At 37.2% G+C, this 16,976-nt stretch overlaps 1 protein-coding gene across 11 annotated transcripts in view; it reads right to left on the bottom strand.

Annotated features, from left to right (window-relative positions):
* Ralgapa1 (Ral GTPase activating protein catalytic alpha subunit 1) overlaps positions 1–16,976 on the bottom strand; it is a 206,949-nt gene that overhangs the window by 21,083 nt on the left and 168,890 nt on the right. For all 11 annotated transcript variants that reach the window (XM_029484805.1, XM_029484808.1, XM_029484810.1 and 8 more), the window contains 2 exons: positions 10,825–10,983; positions 9,120–9,247 (listed from right to left, as the gene is read on the bottom strand). In XM_029484805.1, the coding sequence (XP_029340665.1) occupies positions 9,120–9,247; positions 10,825–10,983 (287 nt within the window). The remainder of the gene's footprint in view (positions 1–9,119; positions 9,248–10,824; positions 10,984–16,976) is intronic.

The raw sequence follows: 16,976 nt of genomic DNA on the forward strand, positions 1-16,976 counted from the left end.
ATTGAAATTTATGAAAATGATAGTTAATAAAACACGCATTGGAAAGGCTTTTCCAAGATATGATAAATGATTAATTTAAAGTATAATTCCTCAATTAATCACTGGACAAAAGGCATACAACAGTGGAAGGGATTGTCACTGGCTGCCACAATGGCAAAACAAACAAACAAAACAAAAAACCAAAAATCAAGTTCACTTTGCTTTTCTTTCTTTTCAGCTGCACTGTCTTGTTTAGATACATTCCTCCATCCTCACCTGCTCCCGTTCTCCCCTTTGCACTGTATCACCCAACAGTGTGAACTGCTTGCACTGAAACTCGGACTTCTGTCCTTAGAGGGCAGAGGGAGAATGGACACCTTGTAAGTCAGTACTCCAGGAAGTCAGAGAACAGCTTTGGGGGAGTTGATTCTTCCACTTTGTTCTGAGGTAGAGTCTTTCATTTCAGGAACTCAACTGCTGAAGCCAGCTTCTGGGCAGTGTTCTAGTCTCCACCTTTTATCAGGAGAAGGGCTGGGAATACAGACGCACGCACTGCGTCTGGCTTCTTCTGTGGGTTCAGAGGGATGGATTCAGGTTGCTTTTACCCACTGATCCCTGGTCCTAACTTGCACTGTTTGAAAACATTACACTTCATATGTTAACCATGTCCCTTTCCTACCCTGAACCACTTTAGTCTTCTCTGTCTCATGAAGTCCTGGGTATCTGATGTAACCTGTAGAACAGAGTTCTTTGGGAAAGCCAATCCTAATGCCCTCCACCCCAACACTATCTTTTCTCATTCACAATCGCCATTACTATCTTACTTTGTGCATATCCTTTCTGCTGGGTTCTCAGTGTGCAGTTTACTAATCTAGTTCATAGGATCTCCTCTTCCACATCACTGTTTGCCCTCAAACGTGTGTGTGACAAAGTCTTACTATAGCTCTGGCTGTACTAGAATTCCATATGTAGATCAGACTGGCCTTGAACTCAGAGAATTTGCCTCTCCCTTCTTAGTGCTGGAATTAAAGATGTACACCACCATAGCCACACCTGGAGAAAGGAGTGACTTTTAAAATTCTAGCTTTGCTTGGACAGTGTCTCCTAGATTGAATGGAGTCAACAAATATGTGAGTAAGCGAATGACCTGAAATTCCTTACTAATATGGTTAATGTCAGATCTTGGTAGAGGAGAAAACCAGATTAAAACAACAAAGTTGATCATGTAACTAAAGCCATTTTTGTGAGTTCCTACAGTGTAAATATAGTAAAATTATTAACATCAAGTGAAACCCTAGTAAAAGATTACCTCAAGAAAACATTAAGAGACAGTGTTACCACCAGATGTAGTGATCCACACCTTTAACTCCAGCACACGGGTGGCTGAGGCTGAGAGGAGAGACAGGAGGATCTCTGAGAGTTCAAGCTCAGTGTGGTTTATATAGTGAGTCTCAGCCTAGCCAGAGCTAAATCCTTGCCTCGACTGATCGACAGGCAGACAGGCAGGCAGACAGATAGACAGAAGCACGCATGCGTGCACGCAAACACACACACACACACACACACACACACACACACACACACGGACAGAGAGACAGAGTGAGTCAGAGAAAGAGACAGAGAGAAGCCGAGGCAGGGAGGAGGGGAGAGAGAAAGTATTTGAGAGTGAGAATTTGGCACTTTTAGATTATTGGTTCAATTCCACAGAACTTTCTCTATTTTCATCACATATTTATTATATACCATAGAGTTTCACATTTATTTCCTTACTTTGTATTTTTGGGCTCCCCTTTCCTCTTCTTTCTCCCTCAACCTCTTTTCATTATCAGAGAATTATATATGCTAGGCAAGTGTTCTTCCATCAAGTTACAGACCCCTTAAAGAAAAGTTCTGGTTTTTAAACTTGGATACATAGTGAACTTATTATGTATTCTAGTCTGATCTAAAACTTGGAATTGTCCTGCCTCAGCTCTTCAAGTAGTTGCTTCTATAGGTGTTTGCCACCATATTATTATTTTTTTTGTTGTTGAAAGCATAAGTCGAATATGTTATTTCCAAACCAACAATAATAATGAAAAAGTGTGCTAAAAGATTACTACAATGACTGGAAGGAATCTACTAGATAATTAACCATATCACTGACAAGGTTTCCACCCAATGAAAGAAAGAGCTAAAAAAGTAAAAGAAAAAACCAACCAAACAAATAAACCACCCACACAGTAGAGTAGGGAATATATTAGCATCACTATAAAAGTACAATGCACATCCAGTGGCCCTATTTAAAGAACTGTTTTGTTTGCAGAGACACTATTAGGGTTGTCAACAAAATCCAGGTCAATGGGATACACACGAATACAGGAAAATATCCAAGTCTTTAACACAGAAGAAGATGTAAATACTCCAATTAGCTACAGGCAGGCCAGTAAGGTATTTTAACTCTTGGAGAAATCCTAACACAACAATTATTATCAAACAGTAGCTGCAAGGACACAGCAGACGTTCTTTTCATACTTGTGAATATTTTCCGTTAACCAACTCTCCATTAGGTTCCAAACAGTGATTTAGAAAGTGGGAAGTGTGCCACTAGATAGGAGACTCCCTGTGGAATTGTTAGTGGCATGAACATACGGGTGCAAATGCTGCAGCACTCAGCTGAAGGTCTGGCTCCCTCCGCTGCTCACCTGTGGCTCTGACCTTTCCTGCCTTTAGTGAGGACCTGTGAGCACGTGGAACTAACTGTACAAAATCATCTTGGAGGGGATACCAACATCTGCCACCAAGTCAGACATGTCTTGGCTCACTTTTCTCTCTAAAAAATACTCTTTGCCCCTTATCTTTTATCATTCATCTGTGAAAATATATGATCCTCACTAACTATAATGTTCATTAATAAAAAATACACTAACAATCAAAATTAACTCCTGGGACATGGTGGTGTGCGACTTTAACCCTAGTACTCAGGAGGCAGAGGCAAGCAGATCTCTGTAAATGCAAGGCCTGCCTGGTCAACACAGTAAATACTAGGCCAGTCAGGGCTACATAGCAAGTTTCTTTCTCAAAAAACAAAAACCAAACAAACAAAATTGACCTTCTCCAAGTGTATACTGTTGTTTTATCTGTGTGCCAAAGCAATTTCTTCTGGTTCTAGAATGCCTCATTTCACCCATCCAGTACACTCTACAAAGTGGCAGCCAAGTTATAACATTTTTAAAGATTTATTTTCTTTTGTATGTGTGAGTATTCTTCTTGCATGAATGTATACAGACCATGCATGCGCCTTGTGTCAGTGGAGTTCAGAAGAAGGTCCTGGGTCCTGTGAAACTGGCCTTACAGATAGTTATGATCTCCTCATGGGTGCTGGAGACTGAACTCAGCTGCTTTTCAAGGGCTTGACTTCTGAGCCATGTTTCCTAGCCCCATGTGGCCTAGTTTAATATAAATTTAAAACTATAAGCAAGTTATAAATAAAAAAGTTTTTAAAAACTTTTCAAAAAATAAGCTGTTAATAAACTCAAAATATAGATAATAGGCCGGAGAGATGGTTTAATAGTTAAGAACAGTGACCCTCTTGTAGAGGATCTTCCCAGCATCTATGGTGGAAGCTCACGTGAACTTTTAAAGTATAATGAGTAAAATTTTTCTGCTGAAACAAAAAGTTAGGAATCCACCCACTATTGCTATCCTTGTTCTAGTATGGTGTGTTCCTGCCCATTTACCATAGGCTAGACATTGTGCTAAGTCAGTTGAAATCAGGAGGAAAGTAAGACTCACACATATGTGCACAAATATGTAAGTACTATAGCAAAATGTTTTCAGGCAGTGTGAGAAATAAGTTTGCTTAATGGAGAAATTATTTTAATTTTAATTTTTTGCCTCCTGAAGATGTATCATTTAAGTCATAATGAAAGAGTATATTAGGTAGAAAATAGCAGAGGTTCATATTCTAGGAGCTTTAAAAAATGAGCATTTATAGAAGATGAATTTGGCTTAGCTGAAGAAATATGGGGTTGAAGTATGAGGCATGTTTGACAAAGCTACAGTAAGGCCTATGCGGCTGGGAGGGCAAGATAAAAAGAACAGTTTACAGGTAATCAACCAAATGTCCATCTGCTGCAGTGGGCAGAGACGCGCTGGGAGCCTTCTCCATGCCCAAGGTCTGCGCTTCAGACAGTAATAACGTCATTAGCTCCCACACAGCTACAGTTTCCTGAGCTGCTGCTAGAGATGACAGGCAGGGTGCCTAGTGGGTCACTGGACAGTTTTATTTAATCCTTACACTAATCTTGGGTTTGGTACTATAATTATCTCCTTCTTAGAGATTAAATTAAGGATAGTCCATATTTATTGATGTTATCTTCTAAGAAAATGCCTTACAAAGGACAGTAAATACATAAAATTAGGTAGCTTTTCAAGAAACTCATTTTCTTTTAACAGGAAATGGCAGCAATATTGATGGGACCCCCCTAAGGAGCTTTACAATGTCCTATCATAATGAAGAGACCTGCATTAGTGGAGCCAATCAATTACCATTCATTTAGCTTTGGCTCTCACACTTGTGCAACAGGTCCTTTACATCTGAACAGTAGAACTGCAGGGCTAACAAACTGCGACTAATTGAAGAATTATCATTGAATTTAGTAATCTGTCTGATAAAGATAAACAAAGCCAATTCTGGCATTTAAGAAAAGTCAATTTAAACAGATTGAGAAAAACCAAATAATATTGGTTGTGATAGGAAAGTGTATTAAGCCTAGGTGAAAAGTATTCTTTAAATATGCCATTTAACTATATAGTATTCTTTATACTGTGTATCTTAGAATATCACATATATTATATACAGACACATACAAAGCCCTGGCTATAAATCACAAGAACTGTAGTACAGGCTGGGCCTGGTGGCACATGCCTTTAATCTTAGCACTTGAGAGACAGAGGCAGATGAATTTCTGTGCGTTCAAGACTAGGCCTTGTCTACCCAGCGAGTTCCAGGGAAGTCAGGGCTACACAGAGAGACCCTGTCTCAAAAACCAAAACCAACAATAACAAAAAAGAATTACAGCATACATGTCACATTCCATCTACTTAAATCCTATCCATTGAGACCCAGATTTTCTACATATTCTTTCCTGATTTTATTCCACGGAACGTCCATATGAATTTGTTTGTAACCCCACTTGCATTATAATTATTACTATCTGTGTATTCTTTCTTATTACCTTTATAAGGGTAAGTACCACCTGAATGTTTGCATCAGTTCAAAATCTTTGCTAATATTGTGTAAATGATGTGTGTATATACACATATGGGCACAGCTTGATGTGTGTATATACATATATACACAAACATACACATACTCACATATATCATTTTTCTTTTGAGATAGAGTCTTGCTATTATTGCCCAGGTGGCTTCACACTCACACTCCTCCTGTCTCAGTTACCATCATGTTGGAACTTATAGGTATGTGCTACTAGCCCTGGCTTTCAATAAATATACTTGAGTCTGGTACAAAGACTTAGCCATCTTGACATCCTAGTAAATGTATCTTAAAGAAGAAAAGAAAAACTACAGATATATTTTTTAACATCTTAATAAGTATAGTACTTCATCATATATCAACATTTATGGTTTATGTACTTTTATCAAAATTATATAAGAGAAATAATTAAGATGTAAAGCAAGTTAGAATAAGTCTATGAATATTATATGTCAACTTAGCTGGGTCAAGGACACACTGTTTGGTCGAACACCAGTCTACATGTTCTTATTTTTGTCTAGATGTGATTACTACTTAAATTAGTATACCTGAGTAAAGTCCATTATCCACATTATGCAGGGAGGACTCATCCAGTCAAAACCTGAAGGTCACTTGAGAAAGAAAGGATTTTACTGTAGTTGCCTTAAGACTGACAGCAACAGCAACTCTTCTTAGGTCTACAGATTTGGTATTTACCAATCACGACAGCTGGGGAAGCCAATCCCTACATCTTCCTTGTTATTTACTTAACATTGACATTGTATTAGATATCATAAGCAACCTAAGGATGATTAACATCTGAAGGAATTTGTGGGAGTTAGCAGAAAGGACTACTTTAACCACTTGTAGATGTTGTATCCTCAGTAACTAATCCCCCACGGATACAGAGGATGACTTACATAATTTTACACATTGTGTTTCTCTGGATTTATTAATATGATTATATACTATAAATTCTTAAAATCCCTGCATGTAAATCTCACACTAAAACAGAAAGATCACAAGCAATGACAGATTATACTTAAACATATGTGCCTTTCAAGGCATAGTGAAACTTTCTTAAGGATCAAACAAATTTTTACTTAAAGAATAGAGTTAAAACTGGCAAGATGGTGAAATAAAAGCTTTTACTACCATTGTAAAACCCCAAACTAAGCAAGCCAACAGACTGGAACTCTTTCTCAGTATCTCGGCATAAAACGATGGCCTAAGATCAAACCCGAAACACTGCTCGGGCTCAATGGCTAACCAGAGTCTGCCTGGTCTGCCTCCCGAGTGTGGCAATTCAATTCTAATTGCATGATCAAACCAACAAATTGAGCTTAAGAGACAAAAGTACCTAGCGACAAAATCAGAGGTTGCATGAAAATGCTTTTCAAGTACAAGTAATGTCAGAAACAACAAGTGAAGTGAGGGAGAGGTTTCAAAGCTTGAAAGACAGTCATCAATACTGACAGATTACTGTAATTCTGGTTGCTAGCATGATCGATTTGGGCAGCATATGACAATCAATACTGTCCTCATTTTCTGAACAACATTAGATTCATAGTTACAGAAGATGCTCCTAGGATAAAATTTAAACTCCATTTAATGATCATAAATAGCACAATTTATGCTGTGGAATCTTAGTAGGCACTATTATGGTGCATAAGATAACTGACCCAGCAGTATAATTATATAAATACAATTGAGTTTATCATATTTCACCTTTTCATTTCTTTGATGAGGATTAAAGTATTAACTCAGGAGGTTTTCAAAACCAACTTCTATTTCAATTTCTACTATTATTCATGTTAAGCATATTGATTTATTTTAGAATACACAATTTTTCTCCTCTCTGAAAATCTGATGTCAAAAACATACATTTTAAAATTTGACACATTTCTGAAATCAGTATGTTATTTAAAATTAAAACATATATTCTTATACTTTAATACCTCTAAATACAAGTATCCAGCTGTAATTTATTATATAAACTTTCATGATAAAAATCAAGTAAAGCAGTCATTCCCCATAGCATTCCTTCCTACCTCTACTCACTCATTAGTACTTCTGAGATAGGGTCTGCTGCTGCAGCTTGTCTTGACTTCTTGATCTGAGTGACCCACTCTCTTTGCCTTTACAGCTCTGGATGTAGGAGCACCTACTGCACGTGGCTCCTCTTCAACAATAGAATATAGAATAGTCTATAGAATACAGATTGTCTTCTGCAGTTTGCAAAACATATATATTCTTCAGATTAACGAGGGATAGGAATATCTACTATTGCTTCTCTTACCATAGACGGAGATTTCTCGGGAACCCCAGGGATCTGAGCACCCTTTGTATAATGGTGAAGTATTTTCATACAGTCAACCTCAACATTGCTGCTTGAGTTTTTCAAATGTGGAACCCTGGATATGGAGGGCTGAGTGAGTACTCTTAAATGGTATGAAAAACAATTTCCTACAGTGTGGAGAGGTTTGTTTGGTCTATGTAATAGTTTCACTCTATTTTTTTTATTTTAAAATGTTAAGTGGGTCTGTGTACACATGGGCTCAGCCCAGGCACATGAGTACAGGCTCCTGAAGAGGCAGCAGCATCATGGAGCTCAAGTATGACGCAGAACCCAGCTCAGGTCCTCTGCAAGAGCAGGACATGATCGTAACTGCTGAGCCATCTCTCCAGCTCCTTAGTCTATGTGTTCTACAAGAAATTCTGTTGGTAAGAACTGTTCAGATTTGCTGTTTTAAAAACAGTGTTCATTTCTACTATTTTCATTGAAATTATTTCTTTTCATCCTACAATATTCTCTAATGTGGCAACCATTATCTCAATATGATTAAATATTAAAAATATCATAAAGTAGGCCTGAGAATTCACCTCAAACAGCTAATCAGCCCAATATAAAAACTCAATTAAGCAATTCCTTAGTCTTGGGTGGAGATGTTTTATATCAATTGTAACAATTCTAAGTAATTATATAAAATCTCATTTAGTACTCACATTAATGCCTAGGCAATATTAGAATGTTTTTACAGATTAAAAAAAATGAGATTCAAATATTCTATGACTTGGGCTAAGATTATGCTTGGTGGTAGAGTGATTGTGTAGCATGATCAAGGTCTGGGTTTAATTCTAGAAACTGAAGGGAAGGAAAGAGCTAGTTATCATGACTAAGTTCAGTTCTTAGGGAAGCACAATGAGCTCATGAAGTTCAGGGCTATGCAGAGGGCAGCGCAGCTCCAGAGGAGCAGCTCCAGCCAGAGAGGCTCACTCCAGAAGCCATGTTCCTAAACATCCCACACCAGCCAGAGAGACTCACTCCGGAAGCCATGTTCCTAAGCATCCCACACCAGCCAGAGAGGCTCACTCCAGAAGCCATGTTCCTAAGCATCCCACACCTTCACATACTTTCATGACTCTCGTTACACTGCTCCACGTTTACAAGGTTTTTAATCTCATCCATCTCATTATTTACCAATTAAGACTGGTTCAAATTCCTTTTTCTCACGAATGTTTCTGGACACCAACTTCCAGCTGACTGGTTGACTCCTTATTAGTAGACACCCTGCACACCCCTCTTTTAAAACAATGTAGTAAAAACAGTATGTTTTTCCATGGAGACTGAATTATTTTCAGTGATTGTTTGGATTAGTTCTACACTGCCAGAGTAGCACAGAGTTCGGCATATAATGGCATCCTAATTAACTAAGGCAAAGACTAATATCTATTAAAAGTGTCTAAGGAAACACACCACTGAAGTACCACAAGTGTCAATCATGAGGGAGGAACTCTGCCATCTGCTTACCAACAGAAACTCTAGTCTTAATACATAAGAAACATTTACCCTTTTGTAAAGTAGATGTAACTAGTATACTAACCACACAGTAAAAAAGGATACAAATTTTGATACAATGGAATCAGTGATTTCAGAGCACGGCTAGCATTTATTGCTGTGGATCGAACCATAATGGGCAGAACTTTTCCATTCACAATAGCACCATCAAAAAGTGGACCAAAGAAGGGAACCTGATAGAGAGATCAGAACATAATTTTAAAGTCAAACTGTAGAAAGACTATAATAAAAACAATCAAGATCCTCTATACACAAATGTGTTCTTGCTTCCTCTTTGGTTTATTTCCAGTAAAAATATTCAAATTCAATTTTTTACATGATGAAGCACTCATACTAGAACAACAAACAGAAACGCCCAAGGTCAACAGGGTGTCCATTCAAAGGACTATGTGCTTTGTATAACTAAGTAATTTATATCCTCTGCCAATTCCCAAAGTTTTGTAGTTTCAACTGTATACAAACACAAAATCAATTCTTCTATTAAGTAAACAGGAAAAGATAAGCATTTTATAGGTAGGCAGTCAGATGGTCATTTTTGTGAATTACCAGTTTTATTCTTATAGTTTGGACATGAAACTCATGTTGAATGCTCAACTCCCCGGACCATGTTTGGAAGGGTGGCTCTAGAGAAGGTACTGGGTGACAAGATCTTTGATCCACAGGCCCTGAATCATGGAGGTCAAATGACCATGGACTGAAATCATGAGACAAAGACATCTTTCCTCTTAAGATATTTTTCCTAGGACTTTGTCACAGTGACAAAAAGCAAACAACACAAACACAGAACCTAAAATGTATTTGGCTAGCTAATTATAAAACAAAATCTATGCTTTGATAATTAACTGTCACCCTATCAGTTGACATTAGAGCTGTGAATATATAGGTCAGTGGTAGAGTGTTAACCCAGCTATGTACAAGAACCAATACTGGAAAAACAAAACAAAGCCAAAACAAAACAAAACAAAACCAACCAACCAAACAAAAAGTCACCAACAAAACAGACCTGTTTAAAAATCGTAGACACAAATGGTGCTTCAAGGCAAGAAAACTACTCAAGGATGATAGTATTTTAGGTTTTGTGGTCAGATTATACTTCAATTCTGTTTTTTAATCAAAAGCTTTAAAAATATAAAAATATAAGAAAGCACTCAGTTTGTAGGCTGCACACAAAACTATGCTGCACCCTGTTATATGTGGACTTCTGGTTTACTAAACAAACCAAAAAACCCAACACAGTTTTGAAATAGTTGTTGAAATCCTGTGGTACATCTAAGCTATCCAACCATAGGAGAGGTAACATCTTAACAGCTAAAAATTATTTGTAGGCATTTCATTTAAAAAATGAAAAAAATTTAAATTATTTAAAAAATAGTTTTAGTGTTCTAAGACAGGATCTCATTAAGTAGCACTGGCTGGCCTGGGATTTGCTAAATCGAGCAGGTTGGTCTTGTACCTGTGGAAGAAATCATCTTTCTTCAGCCCTGCTGAGAATACAACTGTTTTGCTAATACCTGCCTGCTTCTTACTGGGTCTTTTAGAAAACTGTAATTGTTTTCTACTTTAATAAAAGCGGAGCTAAGTACAAGGAACTTTCACTCAGGCACTGCCTAGCTGTCTCCCTAGGTGGTGGGTTAGTTTCTTCCACACGATGTTTAAGACAATCTACACAGCTACAGTTGGTTGCATTTACCCCATTGCATTTCCCACAACTGCAAATCTATTACAAAGATAGAAGCTAAGAAGTTCTCACCTCTGGTTTTTTCATGATCTGGATACTGAACATGTGGTTTTTCATTGGATATATTACAATGAGGACATCACCAAACTCAGTAGGAATAATTCCTCTCCTGTAGTCTCTAGTATGTTCTGACCAAACAATGTGCACTTCATCATTTCCTAGATGTCTCAACTGGAAAATCAAGGAAATAGATTATAGCATTTTATAAAAGCCATGTGAGCATAGCTATACGACTAGTGACATCAACCTAGAAGGGAAGTGGCTGATCATTTTGGTGACAACAGAAGATAAAATAACAACACTCAAAGTCATCAAGGGACAACAGAAGACCAGGCATTTTTTAACTCCCACAGTCAGAGACAGGAAGAACTTAGACGAGTCACGGCACAACTCTTAAACTGGCAACGGTAGCAGCGCAATTCCATTCTCAAAGGTTACTTTAAAAGGGACTGCTTTCTGAGTCTTCTCCTCTTAGTTTATTTACTTTCTGCAGTGCTAATGAGTAGTAAGGTGGCCTGGAGAAGGCAGCAAGAAACAGACAGACAGACAAACAAACAGGACACTCGTACATTTTATAACCACTTATTGAGCAAGGGAGAGTTGGTCATTTTTGGTCTAACAAGTTAATTTTTAGGTACCTCCCACAATGAAACCTAAAATCCTCCAAATAGATGTTTTGATATTTATTGGGCCCTAAAAAAATGTTACTTAGATATTTGTGCTGTTTACAAAGGTGCTTCTGGCAATCTTGAGAGAGTTCTGTTATGATAATTAAAACTGTAAGAAAGGATTTAAAAGTTGTTTCTAATAACTTGCTTAAAATGAATTTACTGTATGCTATTGAGTTTTCTTCATGTGGAGTATGGTATAAACCTCAATTTTATTACACAATTTCCTCATCTAGTTTATCTATAGACTCTGCTACTTGGAACATGTGGGTGCATGCCTGGCAGATGCTTTACACTGGCTCTCCATCCCTCCCAGGTAACTGGGCGTTCACCCTGGCTGTGAAAGTTTAGACACGAGAGAAGGATAACGTAGTTCTGAGCGAGGTATGGGAAATTTCTATTTATTACATATGTAATTTCTGGGTTAAATATATAAGGTAGATAAAAAACCGTAATGTCTGCCTAAAACAAAAAGAGAAGCTAAGTTCCATTTTTTCAAAGGATCTTAGTACTCACTCCTTAGCCCTGGAATTGACTCCTTACACCTGTGTATAACACAGGAATGACATAAATGCAGACTTGAACTTCATGCCATTTTTAAAAAGCAAAAAAGGGTTACACAACCTAGAAAAGCCATGGCCCTATAATTTCATTTTTTAATCAAAATACTTTAAAAATATCCTTCCTATACAGCCATCCCCATGTGTCAGCTTCCCTAATAGGTTTATGTTAACTGAATACAAAAGAAATGTGAAATAAATTTAACCAGGAGGGATGATCCAATCTAATTTTGATACATTAATGTCATATGCTGTACATGTTACAATAGCAGCCAGATCTAATACTAAGCTCCAGGCTATACTGAGATTTCCAAATGGCAGATTGTTCTAAGTGATATCAAGTATAATTGAAGTAATAAATGATAGTAAAAGCTGAGCACACTGTCAGGAAGAATTTAAGTATTTACTTTTTAAAATTAAATGAGTTAGGTTAGGAAAGACAAGACAACTGAAATAATGCAGGTCTCAATTTACAGAAAATTCCTTTTATTTATCTGCTACATTAACCCTTGAACTCTTGCCAAAATTATCTATAATTTCTAGTGCCACTTATCTAAAGAAACGAGAACAAGACAACTATATTATTATCTTTTATCCAAAGTTGTCTTCAAATATCTTCCATATAATATTTAAGGTCTGTTAGAAGTTTAAAAGAACACATTTTTTGGGTCAAGATATTATAATATATTTTGTATAGAAATGTGAATCAGCAAATCATTCTATATGTGTTTGATATTTAAAGGAAAAATTTTCATGAAAATCCTTTATTATTTAGATTCAATGCTAAAAATATAGTTGTTTAGGCTATCATATGACATTTTTATAATTTTAAAACCTGAAGTATAATGATTAAATAGAAATTGAGATGTTGTTAATCATTGCTGTGTATTTTGAAACAATTTGAAAGACCAGTGGAAGATGATTTTCTAGTGATCAAAAGGTAACAAAAGTCATAATGCCAGCAATAAAAGCAAGTCAGTAAACAGATTTGCTATCTCTAAATTTGGTACAGATACTTTATGTACTATTTTATATTTATTTCTTACCTCTTAAGGGCTTAAAAGATCAGTCTTATGCATATTCAGCTAAGTTTTTCTGTACTCTAAATTTCTCAAAGGAGTGCCTTTCTTTTCTCTTCTTTTCTTGTCCGTCTTCCTCCCTCCTTTTGTTTCTTTTCTTTTTCCTTTCCTTTTTTCTTTTTTCTTTTTTCCTTGTTCCTTTTTTTCCTTTTTCCTTTCCTTTCCTTTTTTTCCTTTTTCCTTTCCTTTCCTTTCCTTTCCTTTCCTTTCCTTTCCTTTCCTTTCCTTTCCTTTCCTTTCCTTTCCTTTCCTTTCCTTTTCATTCGTTTGTTTTGAGACAGGGTTTCTCTGTATAGCTTTGACTGTCCTGAAACTTAATGTAGACTAGAGTGGCCTCAAACACAGAGATTCTGCCTTTGCTGCCTAAGTGCTTGTACTAAAGCATGCATGCTTTTGAACCCATGTGCAAGCCAGCTTTTGAGAGTACTTGAGACTGCTGTGACTGGTAACCAAAGTACTCTTCTAAAGTCACTTCTCAACTGCTACTGATGTCACTCTGGAATCTAAACTGTATAATATAGGATACAGATGACCAGTATTAGTTTGTGAAGAAAATAAAATGAAATTCAGCATGCGAAAACTCTAATTCTTCTTTTTTATTGTTTTGGTTTTTTCGAGACAGGGTTTCTCTGTGTAGCCCTGGCTGTCCTGGAACTCACTCTGTAGACCAGGCTGGCCTTGAACTCAGAAATCTGCCTGCCTCTGCCTCCTGAGTGCGAGTGCTGGGATTAAAGGCGTGTGCCACCACACCTGGCACAAACTCTAGTTCTTTATCCATTAAAGAATGTTAATATTGAAAGATATTCTAAAGGAGGAATTTCACACCCAATATAGTAGCTCCACTGTGATATCCTGAGGGATAGATAACTGGTCTCCGCTCAAAATTTTTAAAAGTTATGGAGTGTAAGTGCTCACAATTTGACTATTCTATCTTTAATGAACCCAAATCATCATAACATTCTTTACATGAAGCAAAACCTGCCTTCCTGACACTAGTTCTTGCAAATTAGCCTTACCAAAAGAATCGAACATGTACCTAGAAGAAAGAATGGACCATGTACCTAGAAGTTATCTTCTGAAGAATTTGAAGATAGTTTAATAGCTTCTTCACTTTTCTTTTTCAGGTTAAAGTGCCATTTTCCTGGATTATTTTCTCAGTTTACTGATATTTCTATTAAACCACAATGTCTGGAAATAGAACATCAATATATGCTCTAATACAGCAAACTCATTAATGGGACTATTTCTTCTTTTGTTACTAAATTATTTTCTGAAACTTTATGGTAACATAAATAGCTAGTCAACTCAAACTTTTCCTTGCTAAGTTCTTTTTAACAATCTTTAAAATTTCCAGATTAAAAAAATTATTTAGTTTGTGTTGTGTTTATGTGTATGTTTGTGGTGTGTGCGTGTACGTGCACTCGCACATGTAGATTTCTAGGAGATTGAATTTACGTTGCCAGGCTTGGCAGCAAGTTCCTCTAGCCACTCAGCCACTTGCAAAGTTCTTCTAATCAGGTAAAATCAATTGCTCAATTTAAAGAGAGGATTTCTTACTTATTAAGTTTTATATTGCCAAGTCTAGGATATCTTAGGTTTATTGTTAGCTGAATTCTGCTATTCAGTTTGCTGCCTCATTCTTTTCAAAATTAGGGTTATCATTACATTAAAATTCTTACAACTTCATTTAAGTTCTGAACAAAAATGTCAAATGGTTTAAGCTTACATAAACCATGTAATTACTCTCTTAAGAGTAATTACAAATTTTCATTCTGCTTAAAAAGATACCTTTCATTTATTAAGGTTATTTATTATATACTATTTATTAAGGGCATACTATTCTATATGTTCTGTGAGAATTCACTTAATAGTCATAATATTTATAAGGCAAGTGCAATCAGTATTACTATTTTTCTCAATAAACAATTGAAACTTAAAACAAAACAAACCTTTAAGTGACAGAAACAATATTCAAATCCAGGCAATCAGGTCCCAGAACCCAAAGTTAAACCACTTTGCAATACTGCCTTTCCTATATGTGTTTGTGTTCTGAATATGATTATGCAATTATTCATCATCATACATACCTGACTAATAAGACCACATTGCTTCAAGTTACACACACACACACACACACACACACACACACACACACACACACACTCACAGTCTATGGTTGGTTCTCATCTGGTATTCCTATCAACACAAATTCATTCTGATGTATTTGTTGTGCTGAACTTACTGCAGTGGCTTCTAGTGATCACTGCCTCATTAACTAAGTGCTCACAGCCATTTGCTTAACAATCCTATTTTGCTGGAGTTCATGAATATTGGTATTTTCAGAGGGATGGCCTGCTCTCCACCCCTCTGCCACTGTTACAGACCAGATGCATCCTCCTAAAGCTTACATGCTGAGAGCCTAGCCCCGGCTGTGACGGTATTGAGAATGTAAGTCCTACTGAGTAGGGACTTTGGGAGGTGATTAGATAATTTTTTAAGGGGGCAATATCTATCTATCTATCTATCTATCTATCTATCTATCTATCTATCTATCTATCTATCTATAAAAGAGACCCCAGAGTGCTTGCTTGTCATTTTTATCAAATGGGTTATTGTGAGAAGCTCAGTCCTCTATGAACAGGTTAGTGGCTTTCCAACAGACACTGGATCTGCTAGTCTCTTGATCTCACCAGCCCCTATACATTTCTAGTCTCTGGCATTCGTTACAGGAGTTTAAAAGAATGAAGACACCCACTTTATAGTATCACAACACATTCATCTTATCAATAAGGAATCTAGAATTAATGTTTTACTTCCTTAGTGTCATAAAATATAAATCATCTAAAGTATTTTTGTCTCATAAGTTAGCTTGAGTGGAGCAGAGACAGGAAGGAAAGGCCATCCAGAGACTGTCCTACCTGGGGATCCATCCCATAAACAACCACCAAACCCAGACATCATTGCTGATGTCAAGAAGTGCTTGCTGACAGGAGCCTGATATAGCTGTCTCCTGAGAGGCTCTGCCAGAACCTAACCAATACAGATGTGGATGCTTGCAGCCAACCATTGGACTGAGCATGGGATTCCCAATGAAGGAGTTACAGAAAGGACTGAAGGAGCTGATGGGGGTTGCAACCCCACAGGAAGAACCAACCAGACCCCCTCAGATCTCCCAGGGACTAAACCACCAACCAAAGAGTACACATGGAGGGACCCATGATTCCAGTTGCATATGTAGCAGAGAATGGCCTTGTCTGGCATCAATGGGAGGCTCAATGCCCCAGTGTAGAGGATTGCTAGGGTGGTGAGGTGGGAGTGGGTGGGTGGGGGAACACCCTCATAGAATCAGGGGGAGGGGAGTGGGGTAGGGAGTTTACGGAAGAGAAACAGGGAAAGGAGGTAACTAAAAAAAAGGAAAAAAAAAAGCTTGTCTCTGACTTAAAAAGCAGGTATCAACTGATTATACTCTCTTGATCAAAGTTAGAGTACTCTCTGATTCTACTACTGGCTTCCTCACTGCACCTCTAACAGACACTTCATTTTAAAAAGGTGTTATTTTTGTTTGTACTTTTCATCTCTACAGCTGCACTAGGTTAGATATTACATTGAGTATTTAAACTAGTTCATGAATTCTATTTTAATCCCCCCTTCCGTTCCATCTACCGGCTTTCTTTATTACACACTGAGAGCTGTCTGGATGCACTGCACTAGCTTTAGCAGATGCGCCTAGGAGATTGATAGATATGACCTCTGACCTCAAAGCTTTGGGTTCTGTGAAAAAGACACAGTAAAATAACCAAGCAGACTGTAAATAAGATACATACAAGGTTCCAAACACTTCTCTGAATCCAAATAGC

This window comes from Mus caroli, chromosome 12 (assembly GCF_900094665.2).
Source record: "Mus caroli chromosome 12, CAROLI_EIJ_v1.1, whole genome shotgun sequence".
NCBI classification, from domain to species: Eukaryota; Metazoa; Chordata; class Mammalia; order Rodentia; family Muridae; genus Mus; species Mus caroli.